The sequence below is a fragment of the Pristiophorus japonicus genome, chromosome 7 (genome assembly GCF_044704955.1).
Source record: "Pristiophorus japonicus isolate sPriJap1 chromosome 7, sPriJap1.hap1, whole genome shotgun sequence".
Taxonomy (NCBI): domain Eukaryota; kingdom Metazoa; phylum Chordata; class Chondrichthyes; family Pristiophoridae; genus Pristiophorus; species Pristiophorus japonicus.
In genome coordinates, this window is record NC_091983.1 from 36,608,383 (window position 1) to 36,631,526 (window position 23,144).

The 23,144-nt window shown below is 44.5% G+C and overlaps 1 protein-coding gene across 1 annotated transcript in view; it reads right to left on the reverse strand.

Annotated features, from left to right (window-relative positions):
• The window catches only part of LOC139266579 (CUB and sushi domain-containing protein 1-like), a 3,131,815-nt gene that overhangs the window by 698,870 nt on the left and 2,409,801 nt on the right, over positions 1-23,144 (reverse strand). Inside the window, exons 18-21 of the mRNA XM_070884173.1 lie at positions 17,831-18,019; positions 2,765-2,881; positions 1,556-1,771; positions 519-707 (exon numbers count right to left, since the gene is read on the reverse strand). Of these exons, the coding sequence (XP_070740274.1) occupies positions 519-707; positions 1,556-1,771; positions 2,765-2,881; positions 17,831-18,019 (711 nt within the window). The remainder of the gene's footprint in view (positions 1-518; positions 708-1,555; positions 1,772-2,764; positions 2,882-17,830; positions 18,020-23,144) is intronic.

Sequence of the window (23,144 nt, forward strand, 5' to 3'; positions counted from 1 at the left end):
TGTTTTGAGCACAACTCGTACCTTCTTCGACAATGCTGTCAGCTGCAATCCCTTAATCGGCGGAGAGTCCACCTGATTTATATTTCACTGGTTGTAAATGTTCTAAGCGGAACAGAATCACTGTTCATGCCTCGTCACATAACAAAATAATTCAGATTGCTCGATGAGTATCCAACATACCACATACAACTGGTCCCTGATGTGTATCCTCCATACGTCAGCCAAGGGTTCTCTTCATTTCAATGTGTTTCTTTAACCTCAATTAACTTTAGTGCATTTACTTGTAAAATACATTGAATGACAGTCAACTCTTATTTCTACTTCAACAATTTTACTTTCAACAAATGTTTCTAGGAGTTGTCAATATGAAGGTGGGGAATCCTTAGAATAGCAAGTGATTGTTATTGTGACTGAAATCATATTGTTGTAGGTCTATTTTCTTGTCAGTAGCTTTCCTAGCAATAAGTACAATACTCTCAACATTCGGATGCATGAAATGAAAGCATGTGACCACCTACCCACACACCTTGGAAGAGGTGCACTCCACACACGCCGTCCTCCTCCATAACAGGTGATCTGAGTAGCACCTTCTAATCTGTATCCGGGAAAACAGGAAAATGTCAACGAGTCCCCAACTTCAAACTGAAACCCAATTCTCCTACTAAAAGCAGGGACACCAGGATCATCGCAAGGCTCCAGATCATACTCTGTAAAAAGAATATTTCAAAGCATCAAAATAATACATTGAACAATAACATCGGACACTTTTCCAGTTATTAGCTAAAGTAGGTAGTCATAGATATCTCCAAGAAGAATGGAAATGGACTTTAATGAATGATCAGGATAGTTTGTCCTTATCTTTCCTTCCCTCTAATGTTGCATTCATGTCAGAAATGATCATTCACATTACCCAACAAAAAAGTAAGGGGCCGAAATTGCCCCTCCCAATAAGGCCTCTGGCCGCCAGAAAATGTTGGCCACGGGGCGGCCCGGAATGGTCGACGACTCTCCATGGAGGGGCTGCCATTTTATAAATAGCTCTACCTCAGGAGCGGAGCAGTGTCCTTCTCATCTGTCCGTCTCTGCCCGTTTTCCCGCCACCACGTGCACGCACCGACCCCTTACCGAATGGTGGCGACCCCCTTGCTAAATTGTGCTCGCAAAATTGCCCCACAGAGGGGGCCACACCACTGGCCGCGCCCCCAACAGCTTTTTCTGTCGGTGCACCCTCTGGGAAATGGCGGCACGGCCGCCCTTAAAGGGGAGGACCATGTCATTTTTTTTTTGTCGGCCAACTGCCACGTCGGGCTGACAATTATGCCCTAGGGTTCAGCTGGGGTGCCAACAGTCAGCCTGGCACACCCTCTTGGGACCAGGCCGCCTGCCTGGACGAAACCCTCCTGGTGGCCCAGTGGACCGAACTAAAATATCTGCAGAGCTCGCAGCGCCCCTCCCCTTTAACTGAAGGGGAGAGACATTGTGATGCACCAGCGCGATGACGGCATTTTTATTTTTGAACAAAGTTTTCAGGCTGACTGAAAGTAAGGGGTCCTACCTGAGAATGTGATGTTGAACCCCTCGTAAGATACGGAAAAGTCTGAGATGAAGCGCAGTTGTGCAGTATAATTTGCATAGAGGCCTGCATTGATGGTTGGAGGCAAGGCAGAGCCTGTGAGCCTTTCTACAGGTTCTGTGAAGCTTCCATCTTCTGTGATAATTAGATAGTCATGTGAGCCCTCAAGGTGAAATGTGTGAAACGCCAACTGCACACCTAAAAATAAACAAAAGATAGACCTAAGACAAAAGCAGTATACCATGGATGCTGAAATATGAAATAAAAACAGAAAACACTGGAAATACTCAGTAGATCAGGCAGCATCTGTGGACAAAGAAACAGAGATTAGGTTTGAGGTCGATGCCCCTTTGTTAGAACCTGAATAAAGTTTTTAGGCTGATTGAAAGTAAGGGGAAAGAAGGATCTAAATGGAGATCTAACTGACATTGCTCCCAGTCAGTCCGGCAGATAAAGATCAACTCTAGTTTGCTTGGACAGCTGAAAACATCTTCCAATTTGCAAAGAGCTGTTATTTCCTTCATGTAATATTTTTAGCGGACCAGCTAATACATTTATTTTCAGGATGTGGACATTGCTGTCAGGGGCAGCATTTATTGTCAATCCTTCGTTGCCCTGAGAAGGTGCAGGTGGGCCTTCTTAATGAACCGCTGGGGAGCAGATTGATACAACTGCGTGACTTGCTAAGCCATTTCAGAGGGCAGGTAAGAGTCAGCCACTGTGTGTGGAACTAGAGTCGCATTTAGGGTTAGGGCATTCTATCAACAAAGAAAGCTTTGAGGAATATTAAGTGTTTGTTTAATTATGAGGCCACTTGTGGACACCGAGTGATGAATGTTAGATAACGCAGCTTGTGTATTCTGATGCAGTTTTCATAAACTTGCCATCGAGTAATTATCTTTTTGCCTTTTCCCGTTATCGTTATGTGGTTGAAGAACCAGATAAAGTTATTTTTTATTGGTTTTCATGAATTTGAATTTTGACCCCCTTTGTCACATTATTGCGTACCAGTATTGTGAAAGCATTCATATAGGCCTGACTGCGGTAGGGCAGCATATTTTCTTCAACGGTTCATCTGAGTAACAGATCAAACATTTGAAGCAGTTAACAATTCCAGTTATAAATGACTTTATCATGGATGTATTCTCAGAAAAGGCAAAAACAATCGTGAAGAATAGCAATTGGACTGACCTTTTCCATGCGATACTTCAATTATCCAGGTACAATTTAAGGAATTGGGATAAAAATCAGGAAACCCGGGAGATAGAATAGTTCCACTTGTGCCATGAATGTAGCCACCACAGAAAGCTAAAAAAACAAAAAAAAATTCTGTTGTATCCCGTAAATTTCATGATGAAAGAAGCAACAATGACCATGCTCAACCCCCAAGCATTTGGCAGAAAATAAATGACAATCTGTGTGCTTAGTACATAAAATACAGAGGGATGGAAATTCGGTTTGAGGCGAATTAGGGCGTTAATGGCGACGGGACGGCAAATTTTGAGCCAGGAAATGGTTTGCATCTGCAGCCACAAAATTCACCAGCTGGGCCCTGAGTGTGGAGCGGAGCGCTAATGGAGGTGTTCCACACCTCTCTTAGGGTGTTAGGCCGGCTGAGCAACTGAAAATCCCGAGCTAAAGAGCCGGCCTCGGAGCACCCTAAGAGAGGCTTCCCTGGAAAAATAAATCGTCAAAAAAAACATTCCCAATACCTTGCTCACCCACATAAACATAAATAAAACCAATCACACTTACTTGATGTCTTCATTCCTCCCCTCACTGCTAAAGGAACAGCTCGGACCACCCGCTTTCCCAAGCGGTCCCACTACGGTGTGCTACAGGATCAGCGCCAAACAAAAATCATTGCGTTGTCGAAACCGGGGGGGGGGCGGCGGGGGGTTGCACACTGGCTCAATGCCCCTGGGCGTACCGGTCAGCGTCTCCGGCACCGGCACACTGAGTGTGCCGAGCGGCACAAATACCAACGCTCGCGGCTCCGAATCCTTTTGCGACCCGTTCCGAACTTTCCAGGGGTGCTAAGCGGACAAACTTTTACCCCAGAGGAGTTGTTTCTTTATAAATAGAATTGTAAACAATTGAGTATATTACTATGCAACATTAGAATGGTGTATGAACTGCAAAATGTCAATTCAAAATATGTTCCAAATGAACTGAAATTTGATGCTGGTCAAATTCCTTTTACAATAAACGAGTATGTCATAACATGCCCTGTATCAGGGTATTACTAGCTGACACTTTGTTAAAATAAAGAAAGCAGCAAATGTATGTCTTATTAAACAGCTCACCTTGAAATTATTATGGTCTGAAATTAATACAAAGAATGATTTCATTAAATGCTCATTTTAATTTTTGTCTGATTTTTATTTAACTTTATTAAAACATTGTGCAATACAGAGTCTTTTTTCTGGATCTGAATTAGAATGAATGCTTTTAAAACCTTCAATCAAGAGGCACGGTTAATATGCAGGTAGATTAAATGCTTTAGATGTGGAGAAATTGGTTTCTTCTGAATTACTAAGATCCATTCAGTTGTTTCTAATGGAAATTGAAGATTACTGCTAAGATTTTCAATGTAAGCAGTCAGTTCACTGTAATAATTCTATTCAATTCAGTGAGAGTTATTGTGGTATTAGAAATTTTTCACCATTGAGTTTTGCTGCATTGCTTATTCAATACTTCAACCTGAAAGAACTGTATTGTTGAGGACATATGAGGTTTTATACCAATTCAGAGGCCGCTACCTACTTCAAGTTAAAATTTCTACTTTTTCAACATTTTGAGAAAGGTCGAGTTAACATTGCAGGGTAAATTCACAGCAGGATTCACATGAAGGAAGCATGAGGTGGAGGCATGGCTATAACACTGTAAAACGGATTCTTTGATCTGTTCTCCCTTTGAGCATGGTTCCCACGAGAAACATTGGATCGCAGAATTATTCCTTCTAAGAAATAGTCATATCACTTTTTGAAAGGACGTGCAGAAGAACCTTGATGGATCATGCAGCACTACAGGCTAAAACACAACCTCATGCTTAAGAGTTAGATATAAAAATATTTCTGCTGCAAAATATCCTGGCGTTAATTCTCCTCTTTTGCGCTTGGGCATAAAGCGTTGCATAAAGCGGTGCAGTACGTATACAAAAATGAGGTGTGGAAGATCAGTGTGCAATCCTCCATACCTGATTCTTGCATATGTACTCCACACAAGCACAAGGAAAATTACCAACCCCCATGCCTTAGTCATTTCTATTCCACTCTTTGTCATAAGACATTAACAAACTTGTAAAATGGGCATGTAATTGGCAAATTAATTTCAATATAGAGAAGTGTGAGGTGGTACATTTTGTTGAGCAGTCAAGGCCACCTACGGCCCAAACACACAAGGCACTACCCCACTGCTGGCCAAGAACGGGGAGATGTTCATCAAGGACAGCGAGGCAGTCAGGACCCACTGGAAGGAGCACTTCGAAGATCTCCTTAACCGAGACTCTGCCTTCGACTTGAGTGTCCTCGACTCCATCCCGCAGCATGCTACCCGCCACCATCTTAGCAAAACCCTAGCACTGCACGAGGTAGAAAAGGCCATCCGCCAGCTTAAGAACAACAAGGCAACAGGAGCGGATGGAATCCCCGCTAAAGCACTAAAGTATGAAGGAGAGGCACTATTGGCACGAATGCATGACCTCATCTCTCTCATCTGAAGGGAAGAGAGCATGCCAGGAGATCCCAGAGATGCAGTAATCGTGACCATCTTTAAAAAAGGGGACAAGTCCGACTGCGACAACTACAGAGGAATCTCCCTGTTATCAGCCACTGGGAAAGTCGTCGCTAGAATCCTCCTCAACCATCTTCTCGCTGTGGCAGAGGAGCTCCTCCCGAAGTCACAGTGTGGATTTCGTCCTCTTCGGGGTACAACGGACATGATTTTTACAGCGCAACAGCTGCAGGAAAAATGCAGGGACCAGCACCAACCCTTGTACATGGCCTTCTTTGGCCTTACAAAAGCCTTTGACTGCATGGCAGATGATGTATAATGTGGATAAGTGTTGAGATTATCCACTTTGGTGGCAAAAACAGGAAGGCAGATTATTATCTGAATGGTCACAGATTAGTAAAAAGGGTGGTGCAACGAGACCTGGGTGTCATGGTACATCAGTTATTGAAGGTAGGCATGCAGGTACAGTAGGCAGTAAAGAAAGAAAATGGCATGTTGGCCATCATAGCGAGGGGATTTGAGTATAGGAACAGGGAGGTCTTACTGCAGTTGTACAGGGCCTTGGTGAGACCACACCTTGAGCATTGTGTGCAGTTTTGGTCTCCTAATCTGAGGAAGGACATTTTTGCTATTGATGGATTGCAGCGAAGGTTCACCAGACTGATTCCTGGGATGGCAGGACTGACATATGAAGAAAGACTGGATTGACGAGGTTTATATTAACTGGAATTTAGAAGAATGAGAGGGGATCTCATAGAAACATATAACATTCTGACGGGATTGGACAGGTTAGATGCAGGAAGAATGTTCCCGATGTTGGGGGAAGTCGACAACCAGAGGTCACAGTCTAAAGATAAGGGGTAAGCTAGTTAGGACCAAAATGAGGAGAAACTTCTTCATTCAGAGAATTGTGAACCTGTGCAATTCTCTACCACAGAAAGTTGTTGAAGCCAGTTCGTTAGATATATTCAAAAGGGAGTTAGATGTGGTCCTTACGACTGAAGGGATCAAGGGGTATGGAGAGAAAGCAGGAATGGGGTACTGAAGTTGCATGATCAGCCATGATCTTATTGAATGGTCGTGCAGGCTCGAAGGGCCGAATGGCCTACTCCTGCACCTATTTTCTATGTTTCTATGTATGTTTGACAGTCAACCGTGAGGGACTATGGAGCATCCTCCTCCATTTCGGCTGCCCCCAAAGGTTCGTCACCATCCTCCGCCTGCTCCACGACAACATGCAAGCCGTGATCCTGACCAACGGATCCATCACAGACCCTATCCACGTACGGTCCGGGGTCAAGCAGGGCTGCGTCTTTGCGCCAACCCTATTTTCAATCTTCCATGCTGCAATGCTCCACTTCACACTCAACAGGCTCCCCGCTGGAGTGGAACTAATCTAAAGAAACAGTGGGAATCTGTTCAACCTCTGTCATTTCCAGGCCAGATCCAAGATCGTCCCAACCTCTGTCGTCGAGCTACAGTACGTGGACGACGCATGCGTCTGCGCATATTCAGAGGCTGAACTCCATGTCATAGTCAACATCTTCACTGAGGCGTATGAAAACATGGGCCTTACACTAAACATCTGTAAGACAAAGGTCCTCCACCAGCCTGAAACCGCCACAGAGCACTACCCCCCCAGTCATCAAGATCCACGGTCCGGCTCTGGACAACATGGACACTTTCCATACCTTGGGAGCCTATTATCAGCAAGGGCAGACATCGACGACGAGATTCAACACTGCCTCCAGTGCGTCAGCGCAGCCTTCAGCTGCTTGAGGAAAAGAGTGTTCGAAGATCAGGCCCTCAAATCTGCCACCAAGTTCATGCTCTACAGGGCTGTGGTGATACCTGCCCTCCTGTAGAAATACCACCAACGATGTCTCCGCAAGATCCTGCAAATCCCCTGGGAGGGCAGACGCACAAACGTTAGAATCCTCGACCAGACCAACATCCCCAGCATCGAAGCACTGACCAACTCGACCAGCTCCGCTGGGCGGGCCACATTGTTCACATGCCTGACGCAAGACTCCCAAAGCAAGCACTCTACTCGGAACTCCTACATGGCAAGCAAGCCCAAGGTGGGCAGAGGAAACGTTTCAAGGACACCCTCAAAGCCTCCTTGATAAAATGCAACATCCCCACCGACACCTGGGAGTACCTGGCCAAAGACCACCCGAAGTGGAGGAAGTGCATCCGGGAGGGCGCTGAGCACCTCGAGTCTCATGCCGAGAGCATGCAGAAACCAAGCGCAGGCAGCGGGAAGAGCATGCGGCAAACCAGTCCCACCCACCCTTTCCTTCAATGACTGTCTGCCCCACCTGTGACAGAGACTGTAATTCACGTATTTGACAGTTAAGTCACCTTAAAAACTCATTTTTAGAGTGGAAGCAAGTTTTCCTCGATTTCGAGGGAATGCCAATGATGATGATGATGGTACATTTTGGTAGGAAGAATAAGAACGCTGCATATCTCTTGCAAAATAAGAGTCTAAATGGTGTAGTGGATCAAAGTGATCTGGGGGACAGATACATAAATGACTAAAAGGAGCGATGCAGGTGAAGAAGGCCATAAAAAAGCAAACAAAGCACTGGGGCTCATTTCTCGAGGGATAGAATTGAAAAACAGAGAAGTTACGTTAAACTTTTATCAAACCTTGGTTAGACCACACTTGGCGTATTGTGTACAGTTCTGGTGGTAGAAATTCACCCCCGCTGAAAATCTGCCGCACTACCGTTTTGAAAGTGTTTTTACTGTCGCGTCAGACGAGGTGGACTCTTGATCGATTTTCAGCTCTTTGGCAATTTTTTTGGAGCGGACTGGACGTTGGTCAAATTGGGGCGGAAGTGCGGTGGTAAGTACTCCAGAAGGGGAGGGGGGGGGGGAAGTGGAGGCAGGACGGAGTCACCCCTCATTTAAAGGGGAGAGAACCAGCGATTATTTAGCTTCGGCCCACTGGGCCACCAGGGAGGGTTTCGGCCAGGCCAGCAGAATGACACCCAAGACGGGGTGCCAGGCTGCTTGTTGGCGGCCCGGCCGAACCCGGGGCCATAATTGTCCGGCCGATCGGGAAGTCGGCCAGCAAACAAAAACATGGCTGTCACGGCAGTGCGCCCTCCCCTTGAAGGGCTGCCGCGCTGCCATGGCTCACACACAAGAAACAATGTGCACCGACAGAAAAGCTGTCGGTGGCAGCACGCGGCAGGTATATGATTTTTCCTGTTAACTTTTGCAGGAGATCGGCGGTGCATCCTTTGATGGTGCGGTTAGGACGTTTAGCAACCATGGGACAGAAGTGGGGATCGCGAGAAAAATCCCCGAGGTGAATGTCGCTGTCGGCGGTCATTGGACTTGAAGTCGGCGGCCGCTCGACTCCGCCGCCTGGCCGCTGCTTTCTGGCGGTAAGTGGCCTTTTTGGGAAGCGGAATTTTGGCCCCTTGGTCTCCATATTATAGAAAGGATATAGTGGCACTGAAGAAGGTGCAAAGAAGATTTACAAGGCTGATACCGGAACTGAGAGCTTATAATTATCAGGAAAGATTAAACATAGAAACATAGAAAATAGGTGCCGGAGTAGGCCATTTGGCCCTTCGAGCCTGCACCGCCATTCAATAATGGCTGATCGTTCCCTCAGTACCCCTTTCCTGCTTTCTCTCCATACTCCTTAATCCCCTTAGCCGTAAGGGCCATATCTAACTCCCTCTTGAATATATCCAATGAACTGACATCAACAACTCTCTGCGGCAGGGAATTCCACAGGTTAACAACTCTCTGAGTGAAAAATTTTCTCCTCATCTCAGTCCTAAATGGCCGACCCCTTATCCTAAGACTATGTCCCCTGGTTCTGGACTTCCCCAACATCGGGAACATTCTTCACGCATCTAACCTGTCCAGTCCCGTCAGAATCTTATACGTTTCTATGAGATCCCCTCTCATCCGTCAAAACTCCAGTGAATAAAGGCCCAGTTGATCCAGTCTCTCCTCATATGACAGCCCAGCCATCCCGAGAATCAGTCTGGTGAACCTTCTCTGCACTCCCTCAATAGCAAGAACATCCTTCTTCAGATTAAGAGACCAAAACTGAACACATTATTCCAGGTGAGGCTTCACTAAGACCCTGTACAACTGCAGTAAGACCTCCCTGCTCCTTTACTCAAATCCCCTAGCTATGAAGGCCAACATACCATTTGCCTTCTTCAACGCCTGCTGTACCTGTATGCCAACTTTCAATGACTGATGAACCATGACACCCAGGTCTCGTTGCACCTCCCCTTTTCCTAATCTGCCGCCATCCAGATAATATTCTGCCTTCGTGTTTTTGCCCCCAAAATGGATAACCTCACATTTATCCACATTATATTGCACCTGCCATGCATTTGCTCACTCACCTAACCTGTCCAAGTCACCCTGCAGCCTCTTTGCATCCTCCTCACAGCTCACACCACCACCTAGTTTAGTGTCACTGCAAACTTCGAGATGTTACACTCAATTCCTTCATCTAAATAGTTAATGTATATTGTAAAGAGCTGAAGTCCCAGCACTGAGCCCTGCGGCACGCCACTAGTCACTGCCTGCCATTCTGAAAAGGACCCATTTATCCCGACTCTCTGCTTCCTGTCTGCCAACCAGTTCTCAATCCACGTCAGTACATTAGCCCCAATACATTGCGCTTTGATTTTGCACACCAATCTCTTGTGCGGGACCTTGTCAAAAGCTTTTTGAAAGTCCAAATACACCACATCCACTGGTTCTCCCTTGTCCACTCTACTAGTTACATCCTCAAAAAATTCCAGAAGATTCATCAAGCATGATTTCCCTTTCATAAATCCATGCTGACTTGGTCCAATCCTGTCACTGCTTTCCAAATGCGCTGCTATTTCATCCTTAATGATTGATTCCAACATTTTCCCCACTACTGATGTCAGGCTAACGGGTCTATAATTACCCATTTTCTCTCTCCCTCCTTTTTTAAAAAGTGGTGTTACATTAGCTACCCTCCAGTCCATAGGAACTGATCCAGAGTCAATAGACTGTTGGAAAATGATCACCAATGCATCCACTATTTCTGGGATGCAGACCATCAGGCCCCGGGGATTTATCGGCCTTCAATCACATCAATTTCCCTAACACAATGTCCCGCCTGATAAGGATATCCTTCAGTTCCTCCTTCTCACTAGACCTACTGTCCCCTAGTACATTCGGAACGTTATTTGTGTCTTCCTTCGTGAAGACAGAACCGAAGTATTTCTTCAATTGGTCTGCCATTTCTTTGTTCCCCATTACAAATTCACCTGAGTCCGACTGCAAGGGACCTACGTTTGTCTTCACTGATATTTTTCTCTTCACATATTTATAGAAGCTTTTACAGTCAGTTTTTATATTCCCTGCAAGCTTCCTTTAGTATTCTATTTTCCCCCTCTTAATTAAACCCTTAGTCTTCCTCTGTTGAATTCTAAATTTCTCCCAGTCTTCAGGTTTGTTGCTTTTTCTAGCCAAATTATATGCCTCTTCCTTGGCTTTAACATTATCCTTAATTTCCCTTGTTAGCCATGGTTGAGCCACATTCCCTGTTTTATTTTTATTCCAGACAGGGATGTACAATTGCTGAAGTTCATCCATGTGATCTTTAAATGTTTGCCATTGCTTAAACACCGTCAACCCTTGAAGTATCCTTTGCCAGTCTACTCTAGCCAATTCACGCCTCATACCATCGAAGTTACCTTTCCTTAAGTTCAAAACCCTAGTTTCCGAATTAACTGTGTCACCCTCCATCTTAATAAAGAATTCTACCATATTACCCAAGGGGCCTAGCACAACAAGATTGCTAATTAGTCCCTTCTCATTACACATCACCCAGTCTAGGATGGCCAGCTCCCTGGTTGGTTCCTTGACATATTGGTCTAGAAAACCATCCCAAATACACTCCAGGAAATCCTCCTCCACCGCATTGCTACCAGTTTGGTTAGCCCAATCAATATGTAGATTAAAGTCGCCCATAATAACTGCTGTACCTTTAGTGCACACATCCCTTATTTCTTGTTTGATGCTGTCCCCAACCTCATTACTACTGTTTGGTGGTCTGTACACAACTCCCATTAGCGTTTTCTGCCCTTTGGAATTCCGCAGCTCCACCCATACCGATTCTACATCATCCAGACTAATGTCCCTCCTTACTATTGCATTAATTTCCTCTTTAACCAGCAATGCTACCCCACCTCCTTTTCCTTTCTGTCGATCCTTCCTAAATGCTGAATACCCTTGGATGTTGAGTTCCCAGCCTTGGTCACCCTGGAGCCATGTCTCCGTGATGCCAATTACATCATACCCGTTAACTACTATCTGCGCAGTTAATTCGTCCACCTTATTCCGAATACTCCTCGCATTGAGGCACAGAGCCTTCAGGCTTGCTTTTTAACACACTTTGCCCCTTTAGAATTTTGCTGTAATGTGGCCCTTTTTGTTTTTTGCCTTAGGTTTCTCTGCCCTCCACTTTTACTATTCTCCTTTCTATCTTTTGCTTCTGACTCCATTTTATTTCCCTCTGTCTCCCTGCATAGGGTCCCATCCCCCTGCCACATTAGTTTAACTCCTCCCCAACAGCATGAGCAAACACTGCCCCTAGGACATTGGTTCTGGTCCTGCCCAGGTGCAGACCGTCCGGTTTGTACTGGTCCCACCTCCCCCAGAACCGGTTCCAATGTCCTAGGAATTTGAATCCCTTCCTTCTGCAGCATTGCTGAAGCCACGTATTCATCTGAGCTATCCTGCGATTCCTATTCTGACTAGCATGTGGCACTGGTAGCAATCCTGAGATTACTACTTTTGAGGTCCTACTTTTTAATTTAACTCCTAGCTCCTTAAATTCGTCTCGTAGGACCTCATCCCGTTTTTTACCTATGTCGTTTGCACCTATATGCACCACGACAAGTGGCTGTTCACCCTCCCTTTTCAGAATGTCCTGCACCCGCTCCGAGACATCCTTGACCCTTGCACCAGGGAGGCAACATACCATCCTGGAGTCTCGGTTGCGGCCGCAGAAACACCTATCTATTCCCCTTACAATTGAATCTCCTATCACTATAGCTCTCCCACTTTTTTTCCTGCCCTCCTGTGCAGCAGAGCCACCCACGGTGCCATAAACTTGCTGCTGCTGCCCTCCCCTAATGAGTCATCCCCCCCAACAGTACCCAAAGCGGTGTATCTGTTTTGCAGGGGGATGACCGCAGGGGATCCCTGCACTACCTTCCTTGCACTACTTTTCCTGTTGGTCTCCCATTCCCTATCTGGCTGTGTACCCTTTACCTGCGGTAAGACCAACTCGTTAAACGTACTCTTCACGTCATTCTCAGCATCGTGAATGCTCCAGAGTGAATCCACCTGCAGCCCCAGTTCCACAACGCGGTCCGTCAGGAGCTGAAGGCGGATGCACTTCCCGCACATGTAGTCGTCAGGGACACCAGAGGCGTCCCTGACTTGCCATATAGTACAGGAGGAGCATAACACGTGTCCGAGCTGTCCTGCCATGACTTAGCCCTTAGATTAACATAAACTGGCAACAACAATGCTCAATGTTACTTACTGATAGAGAAAAGAAAAAAGAAAAGCTACTTACCAATCACCAGCCAAACAGGCTGGAGAACGTTTTTCTAGAAAAGGGAAGGCTGAGTCATGACCTGATAGAGGTCTTTAAGTTTATGAAAGTGTTTGATCGTTTAAAAAAGATGTTGGCACTTATGGGAGAAACCAAAACTAGAGGTCATAAATATTAGATAGTCACTAACTAATAAATCCAGTAGGGAATTCAGGAGAAACATCTTTACCCAGAGAGCGGTTAGAATCTGGAACTCATTATCACATGGAGTAGTTGAGGCAAATAGCACAGATGCACTTTAGGGGAAGCTAGATAAACACATGAGGGAGAAAGGGATACAAGGATATGTTGAAAGGGTTAGATGAAGAGGGATGGGAGGAGACTCGTGTGGAGCGTTAATGCCGGCATGGACCAAATGGCCTGTTTCTGTGCTGTAATTCTCTGTATTAGTAGACCAGTCAGCATCAGTTGTGTCTAACCTACTGATTGATATAATATGGGCTAAAATTAATTCCCATCTGTAAAGACATGGGTTAATTAAGGGCAGTCAGCATAAACCTGTGAAAGGCAAGTTGTATTTGACAAATTTATGAGAAGTCTTCAAGGAACTAACAAAATGTATTGATAAAGGAAATCACATGAATGTTATGTCCTTGGATTTGCAAAAGGTATTTAATAAAATGGCATATAGGAGCTTGTTGATAAAATTAAGGTGCATGGTATTCAAGGTGATGTGGCAGCATAGATAAGAAATTAGCTAAAGGAGAGTGGATAGAGAATAATGATTAATGGATGTTTTCCAGACAGGAGGGGTGTGAACAGTGATGTATCTCATGTGTCAGTGTTTAAGGAAAATGGAGAACAACTTTACGACCTTTCATCAGTACTGAGATTTAAATGTCACATCTCAATCTTCTAGTTTCGATGAAAGGTAACCCTTAAATGTTGTCTCTGTTGCTCTCTCCACAGATGCTGTCTGACCGACTGTTTCTATTTCAGATTTCCAGCACCCGCAGTTTTTGCTTTAATTTCCAGTTTATGTTTTGTTCCCCTTTCATTAATTTACTCCTCTTCCCCCCTGCCTCCACTGAAAGTGATCACTCCTTGCTAGAATCCAGCTCCGCAGATACCAGTTGCCTTCTCATCATCATCATAGGCAGTTCCTCTGAATCGAGGAAGACTTGCTTCCACTCTTAAAATGAGTTCTTAGGTGACTGAACAGCTCAATACGAGAACCACAGTCTCTGTCACAGGTGGGACAGATAGTCGTTGAGGGATGGGGTGGGTGGGACTGGTTTCCCGCACGTTCTTTCTGCTGCCTGTGCTTGTTGTCTGCACGCTCTCAGCGACGAGACTCGAGGTGTCCAGCGCCCTCCCGGATGCACTTCCTCCACTGGTCTTTGGCCAGGGACTCCCAGGTATCAGTGGGGATGTTGCACTTTATAAGGAAAGCTTTGAGGGTGTCCTTGTAACGTTTCCGCTGCCCACCTTTGGCTCGTTTGCTGTGAAGGAGTTCCGAGTAGAGTGCTTACTTTGGGAGTCTCATGTCTGGCATGCAAACTGTGTGGCCTGCCCAGCGCAGCTGATCAAGTGTGGTCAGTGCTTCAATGCTGGGAATGTTGGCCTGGTCGAGGACGCTAATGTTGGTGCATCTGTCCTCTCAGAGGATTTGTAGGATCATTCTTTATTCAGAAATGATCATTCTTCGTATATGAATCTAAATAATGAAATTGGCTATTCAACTACAAGAGGCTTCATGGCTGAGTCCAACTGTTAATCAACATTCAGCTATGTGAGCTTACAACAGGAGCCTTTGGAAACCTAATATTCAGAGGATATGTTAGTATAGTGCATACGATACTGAATTTTTAACCCAGCAGTTCAGTTCAAATCCCATCATGGCAATTTGCAAAACTGAATTTGTGAGATGGCACCAAAAAAAAGCCATGAAAGCTGCCAGATTCTGGTGAAAAAAACAACTAATTCCCTTCAAGGAATGGACCCTGCCACCCCTACCTGGTCTGGTCTGCCTGTGACCCCAGTCCTACACTGCATGGTTCACTATTAACTCAGCCTTACCAGTGTTGCCCTCAGGCCAAAATATGAAAAGATACAGAGAGCGGAAACCAATCTAATTTTCCCCTCTCCCATCCGAGAGGTTCTGAGGCTAACTGCAGCTCTAATACTGCCGTTCCAGCTGAGGTCAGATAACTCAGTGCAGAGCAGCACTTTTCTGGCTAGTTATTAACTTCCTTAACAAGCTGAAATGACACTGGAGCTCCTCAGTTTAGGCCGTGAACCAAACATTGTAGTGAGTAATTCCAGCGAAAATGCTAAGCCAATTTTCTTAGTCTCCATGCAACAGTTTATTACTGTTTCCCATGAGAATTCAAAGGCAAATATCAGAGTCCCTTAATAGCTTTCTGGATAAATGTTCTACCATACAGACCAGGAAAGTTGCAAGCCTGACCCCCAGGGTGTGCTGAGTTAGATTCAGCTTGGGACACCATTGGCAGCGCCTCGTGGAAAAGTCCAGGGGCAGCATGATTGAAAGTGCACTATATTCACCACACATATTCTCACCATTTGCAAAATAAAATGCAGCTACTACCAAATTACAACAGCTGCTCTGACTCCAGCCAGAAGCAGGGAGAACAGATGGTCGTATCAATGAAATAATCCATTTTGTATTATGCAACTACTTAGTCCTAAATCATTTGGTTTATTTGAATGGAATGAGTCTTTCAAGTGCAGTCATATTCTCTCAGTATAAATATTCAGAATGTTTCATTAGGATATATCGATCAAGGTTGTTTTTGATTGACTGGCGTGGGAAAACATGGTTCAATGGTAGATCTTTAGAACTGAGACACCAACTCCTGGATGCTGGGCACTTTTGTTCTCCTCAGAGTGAAGAAGATATAGATCAGGTTAGTCAGGCTCTGGAGGCCAAGAACTCTCAGAACCGAAAGAAGGTCCAATCTTCCACGCTTCATAAACTTAAGCTCATCCAAAACTCTCCTGCCCGTATCTTAACTCACATCAAGTCCCGTTCACCCATCATCTTCATCATAGGCAGTCCCTCGAAATCGAGAAAGGCTTGCTTCCACTCTAAAAGTGAGTTCTCAGATGACTGAAGGATGGGCGGGGAGTCTGTTTTGCCGCACACTCCTTCCGCTGTCTGCGCTTGATTTCTGCATGCTCTCGGCGATGAGTCTCGAGGTGCTCAGCGCCCTCCTGGATGCTCTTCCTCTACTTTGAGTGGTCTTGGGCCAGGGATTCCCAGGTGCCGGTGGGGATGTTGTACTTTATCAAAGAGGTTTTGAGGGTGTCCTTGAAATGTTTCCTCAGCCCACGTGGGGCTCGCTCGCCGTGTAGGAGGTCCGAGTAGAGCCACCAGCACCGAGTAGTACCACCAGCGCTGCCTCCGCAAGATCCTGCAAATCCCCTGGGAGGATAGATGCACCATCAGTGTTCTCGATCAGGCCAACATCCCCAGCATCGAAGCACTGACCACGTTCGACCAGCTCCGTTGCGCGGGCCACATTGTCCACATGCCCGACACAAGACAAAGCAAGCGTCCACCCATCACCCTTACCCTCGCTGACCTACCCCTTCGCCTCAATCTTAAAATTCTCATCCTTGTTTTCAAATTCCTCCATGGCCTCTCCGCTCTTTATCACTGTAACCTCCTTTGAGATCTCTGCACTCCGCCAACTCTGGCCTCTTGCGCATCCTCGATTTAGATCGCTCACCATTGCTGGCCATGCCTTCAGCGGCCAAGTTCCAAAGCTCTGGAACTCCCTCCATAAACCTCTCCGCGACTCTACCTCTCTTTCTTCCTTTAAGACGCTCCTTAAAACCTACCTCTTGGACAAAGCATCTGTCCCAATCTCTCCTTATGTGGCTCGGTGTCAAAGTTTGTTTCATAACGCTCCTGTCAACCACCTTGTTTTTACTATGTTAACGGTACTACGCAAATGCAAGTTTTGTTGTATTGAAGAGCCATACTGTCGCAATTGAGATTTATTTTTTTGAAATAAGTTAACAGAAGCCAATTTTTTTCAATGCTCAGCAAAGCAAATGAAACCGTTCCGATCTACAACGGTCCTGGGCACTATTCTAAATGAAGCTCCTTCCTGTTGATAAGAGTTGCAACATTTAATTTTTGTCATCAAATCAGTGATTATGAGGGTGGGGCAGTGTTAATGTACAGTTAGACACATTGTTCCCTGACATTTCTGAAGTATGATTTCCATCGATAGATACCAGAGGATAGCTGCTGCCTGGAATCATGAACTGCCTTCAGTAGATGAGGAACAAATGAAATATTTTTTTAATCCAAAGATTGAAGTCAGGTCATGGTTCGGCATAATAACTGTTACCAGGGTTTAATTACCTCTGAACCAATAGAATACCACATTTAATGGCCTCACATATACACTCAATGTCTTTCCCGACTATTAATTAATAGTGTATTAAGAGAAATAATAAACATTCACAAAAAAGCTCAGTTGTAAATCCTTTTAACTATGAAAAACTTAGTCTTAAATTATCAGGCCTTGGAAATTAAATTACTTCACCAAAGAAACATTAGCAACTCAACTTTAAATGCTATTTTCAAAACTAGACATTGGTGTTCAAACTCCTTCTCAATTCTTTAGATAAGCAAGGAATAAATTTGCTTTCTCTGATTTTCATTGCTTTTAATTTCTACTTTTCTTTCCACCCATTACTTGCTTTTAAATGTCATTTAATGTTATTGCTTTAACTGCAAAAATTTTGCTGACCAATCACTTTAAATGAAGGAAGTGACTTGTTCTCAAGTTAATCAGCATCTAGTTGCCCAAATTACCCTTTCAGCTTGTGAGGCAGGCACTTTAATGAAATCAAAATGTTTCTGTCGATATATACAAGAAATAGGCACCTACCTTCACAGCTTGGCAACGCATGGTTCCATTGCCGGTTATCTTCACAGATCAGGGGTTCATCATCACTTAACGTGTATCCTGGGCAACAACTGAAGGTCACAGTCGACCCGATAGAAAAGTTGTTTCCATGTCGCCGGCCATTTACAGGAATTCCTGGGTCTAAGCAAGAATCTAATTCCAAGGTAACACCTACAAAACACATAATTAGAATGATGGAAAATAATTTAATAAATCAAACATTAACTTGTAGGTATTTATTATTTTGAGTCCAACTCAGAACTGACTTGTTTTCATTAGGTAATTGTGGCTCAGTGGGTAGCACTCTCGTCTCTGGGTCAGAAGGTTATGGGTTCAAGTCCCACTCCAGGGACCTGAACACAAAAAATCTAAGCTGATACTCCAGTGCAATGCCGAGGGAGTGCTGCAATGTCGAATGTGCCGTCTTTCAGATGAGACATTAAACCGAGGCCCCGTCTGCTCTCTCAGGTGGACGTAAAAGATTCCATAGCACTATTTTGAAGAAAAGCAGGGGAGTTGTCCCCAGTGTCCTGGCCAATATTTATCCCTCAATCAACATAACAAAAAAAAAGATTATCTGGTCATTATCACATTGCTGTTTGTGAGAGCTTGCTATGCGCAAATTGGCTGCCGCGTTTTGTACATTGCAACAGTGACTACACTCCACAAAGTACTTCATTGGCTGTAAAGCGCTTTGAGATGTCTGGTGGTCATGAAAGACGTTATATTAATCCACGTCTTTCTGTCTTGTAATCTGATTTTATTTCAAGATAAATTTAATGCGGCAATTTTATTGCGCTGGTTTTGTTTTTTGCATGATGTACACTGTGATGTGGGTTTGAAACCACTGGAATCACATTTAGGCAACTGGTGTGAATCTGTCACAGAGGGGTAATTCTCACAGCACCTTGGTTTTCCTGCTGCTTCAGTGTAGTTACAGGTAAAAAATAAGAGTGAAGAAAATCAGTTAAATCTCTTTGATTGCATAAACTGTTGTGCTGATTAAACGAGCTCAGCTCTTGGCTTAAAGCCTTGAAGTTAGAGCAGAAGAAATACATGTATTTGATAGAAATGAATCTCATAATTCTGGAATTCTGAAGTGAGAATATGCAGTACCTGAATGATGACATAGACTACGGAGAGACCGACATTTCTTTGAACTCTGTGCTGACGTACTGATGCCTTTTGGCCTGCTGTAAACCATTCGAGAACTTATAGAAATTGGTATATAGCACGTGAAGGAACTAAAGCACACTCAAAACAACTGACTTCAATTTTATTCCCTGAAAGATTATATTCATTACATGAGAGAGTCCTGTTTGATTTCATCTATTTTTATTGGAATATGAAATGTTGTGCATTTGGAAAAGTGTATCTGGTTAAATATCAGTCATGATTTATATATTAAAAGTATTAACTAATAAACTGGATTATTCAGACCATTAATAAAATTTCCTGAGTGCTATAATTATATACTGTCCACCTTTAATGTCTCAGACTGTCTTGTTTGAAATATAAAACACTTCAAAACTCGGGAGTTGCAAATGGCCTTGCGACTGGGCGCGGTGATGACATCGACTCCCGACATATTCGGCGGGACTTTTGCGGCGGCACTACGGTATTGCGCCCCGACATCTTTCGTTCGGAGATCGTGACATCATCGCCGTGCGCATCTTCCTGGCAGTGCCCCAAATCCGAAATTGCCTTCCGCCCCCTGCGGCACTGGGTGAAAACACCCACGGTTGCAGGAGGCAGTCCAGAGTGCAGCACTGCCGGACTCACTGCCCTGCCTGCTGCTGACTGCGCTCTAAAAAAGAAGTGGAGCACCCAGAAGGAAGTGGGGCGCTTGATTTCGCACTCCACTTCCTTCTTGGAGCACAAACGGTGAATTTTTTAAAAGTTTGAAATTGTTAGCAGCTGTCGCCCTAAATGGGGCGATAGTGAATCTCTCCCCTTAGAATTATGAATACAACCTCATCACGAATCTTGCAGGTTTACCGTTGCCCTGCTCTGCTCTGTAACCGTACTTCATCCCATTTTGCTGTGCCCTGTTGCTGGCCCCATCCCGCTCCATCCCAAGCCCCAGCCTCTCTGCATCCTACATTGTCCTCTCCTGCGTTTCTCAGCCACTGCCTCTTCAGATTGGCTTCGACACTTTGTAACCCACAAATGACTGGACTTAAATCCAATGTGTGGCAATGCTAGGAAAAGTAATGTAAAATTTACATAGGAAAATAGCACAAAGAAATGGCTGTTTTGCCCAATCAGTCCATGTTGGTAATTATCCCTCGTCCCTGCAGTAGTTCTAATGGCATGTGCCTGCTCTGTTCCGATCACTATATTCCTCTTTCTTTCAGCCAACTTATCTAATCTATTCTGAAAAGTTAACATTGTATCTTCCTCAATCACTAGCTCCAGTAATGCACATCCGGTCTCACAATCATCTGTGTAAAATAGGTTCTCCTGATCGGTGTCCTAAACCATTTGCATTTAATCCTATATCTACATCCCCTCCACCACTGGAAACAGTCTGTTTCTATCTACTTAATCCCATCCCTACATCATTTGAAAAAATTCTATCAAATCATCTTGTAATCTTAAGAACATAAAACCATAACAATTAGGAGCAAGTGTAGGCCATACGGCCCTTTGAGCCTGCTCCACCATTCAATACGATCATGGCTGATTTTCGAACTCCCCTTCCCACCCAACCCCATATTTCTTGATTCCCATTGCGTCCAAGTTCGAACCTTCCATGTTCTAATTAGAACAGTGCAGAGGGGGGAGCCAACCACCCAAAATAGGGGAGCCGCGTGACAGGCTGGACAGCAGGAGTGTGAAGCTGGGCTCATTAAAACTGGAGTTTGTGCTGAACACTGTTTCACAAATTACAGCAACTGCCCCCTTCCTGTAAGAGATAAAAGTGCTGTCCTAGTGATAGTAGACACAGAGGTTAAAGCATATACTTTCTCACCAAAAAAAAACGATGTGGACAGCTTGAGTCACCAGACCCTTTTGACCCCCCTTTAATAAGTTGGCAAAATCCATGCCAAAGTAAATAAATGACTCCAACTTTCAGGAGTACTTGCTGCGATGCGATCAAATATTAATCGCATCATCCAACCTGCCAACACCCACCTCCCCAGAAACTGTCACGTAATTCTGGCAGTTTGTTTTTCCACTCTCGTGTAACAAGATTAAGCCCACCTCCGTACACAGGATGAGATGAGTAATGAGTCTCCATGACAGGAGGCCCACAAAAAAAATCAAAACAATATTAAATCAGGGAATTACAAAAATAATTCATATTATACCTGAGTCCAAAAGAAAAATGATTCAAAATGTGACCACATTAAATAATAAATGTCTTTGCAAAGTGATGGAATAGCAATCATGTGCTTGTTAGTGTCTGTAACATATTGTATATTTGAAGAAGTTTGGGAACATTAATCAACTCAGTTGTTTCCAAATATACATTCCAGATCCCAAACATTTGAACATCTACAGTTGCAAACTGCTGCCTTATTATTTAAATTATCAGCCCATTTACAATCAATAATCTTATAAGCATTTGAGGTTCTGTAAGTAAAAGTAGATGAGTGAAAATAAAAGATTAAGCGGGAATATGTGCACAAAACGTTGAAGGTGGCAGGGCAGGTTGAGAAAGCGGTTAAAAAAGCTTATGGGATCCTCGGCTTCATAAACAAAAGCAAGGAAGTTATGATGAACCTTTATAAAACACTGGTTCGATCTCAACTGGTGTATTGTGTCCAATTCTGCACTTTAGGAAGGATGTGAAGGCCTTTGAGAGGGTGCAGAAAAGATTTATAAGAATGGTTCCAGGGTTGAGGGACTTCAGTTACGTGGATGGACTGGAGAAGCTGGGGTTGTTCTCCTTCGAGCAGAAAAGGTTGACAGGAGATTTGATAGAGGTGTTCAAAATCATGAGGGGTCCAGACAGAGTAGATAGAGAGAAACTGTTCCCATTGGCAGAAGGGTCGAGAACCAGAGGACACGGATGAAGGTGATTGGCAGAAGAACCAAAGGCGACGTGAGGAAAAGCGTTTTTATGCAGAGAATGGTTAGAATGTGGAATTTAATGCCTGAAAAGGTGGTGAAGGCAGATTCAGTTGTGGCTTTCAAAAGGAAATTGGATGAGTACCTGAAGGAAAAAATTTGCAAGGCTACGGGGAAAGGGCAGTGGATTGGGGCGGACTGAGGAGCTTCTGCAGAGAGCTGGCATGGACTTGACAGGCCGAATGTGCTGTAGCCATTCTATGATTCCAGGATTCTAGAAGTAAATTCCTGATCAGACACTGCTTATCACTTGTAAGGAACACTGGTCAGAAATTCACAAGCCCGTAATCCTTAATTTTCTATTCAATAATTAAATGGATGAAAAGTCACATGTTTTCGGTCCACGATTTTCAACCGGTGCGAGATCGGTATCAACTAGGGAATCAGCCCTCATATTTTTCTCTGTTTCTAAAAATGAACTTTGCTCTAAATGCACTATTGTTCATATTTTTTTATTTATTCATTCACAGGATATGGATATCGCTGGCAAGGTCACCATTTATTGCCCATCCCTAATTGCCCTTGAGAAGGTGGTGGTGAGCCGTCTTCTTGAACCGCTGCAGTTCATAAGCTGAAGGTACTCCCACAGTGCTGTTAGGGAGGGAGTTCCAGGATTTTCCCAATGACAATGAAGGAATGGCGATACATTTCTAAGTCAGGATGGTGTGTGACTTGGAGGGGAACTCGGAGGTGATGGTGCTCCCATGCGCCTGCTGCCCTTGTCCTTCTAGCTGGTAGAGGTCGCGGGTTTGGGAGGTGCTGCCGAAGGCTTGGCGAGTTGCTGCAGTGCATCATGCAGATGGTACACACTGCAGCCACGGTACACTGGTGGTGGAGGGAGTGAATGTTTAAGGTGGTGGATGGGGTGCCAATGAAGCCCGCCTGCTTTGTCCTGGATGGTGTCGAGCTTCTTGAGTGTTGTTGGAGCTGTACTCATCCAGGTAGGTGGAGAGTATATCATGCTATCTTTCAGTACACGAGGAGACCTTTTGGCTCATCGTAACTAAGAAGGTTTTGAAAATAGCTATTTACTAAGTCCCATCCATTGCACCATCAAATATTTAGCCATTTCTCTTCTTAAAGCTATTATTGGATTATGTTTCCGCTGCTGTTGCTGATAGGGCATCCTATATGCTAACAACCCTCTGAATAACAAAATAAAGGCCCTGAAATTCCGATTGGAGGCTACCTATGGACGAAAGCCTCTGATCCGAAATTT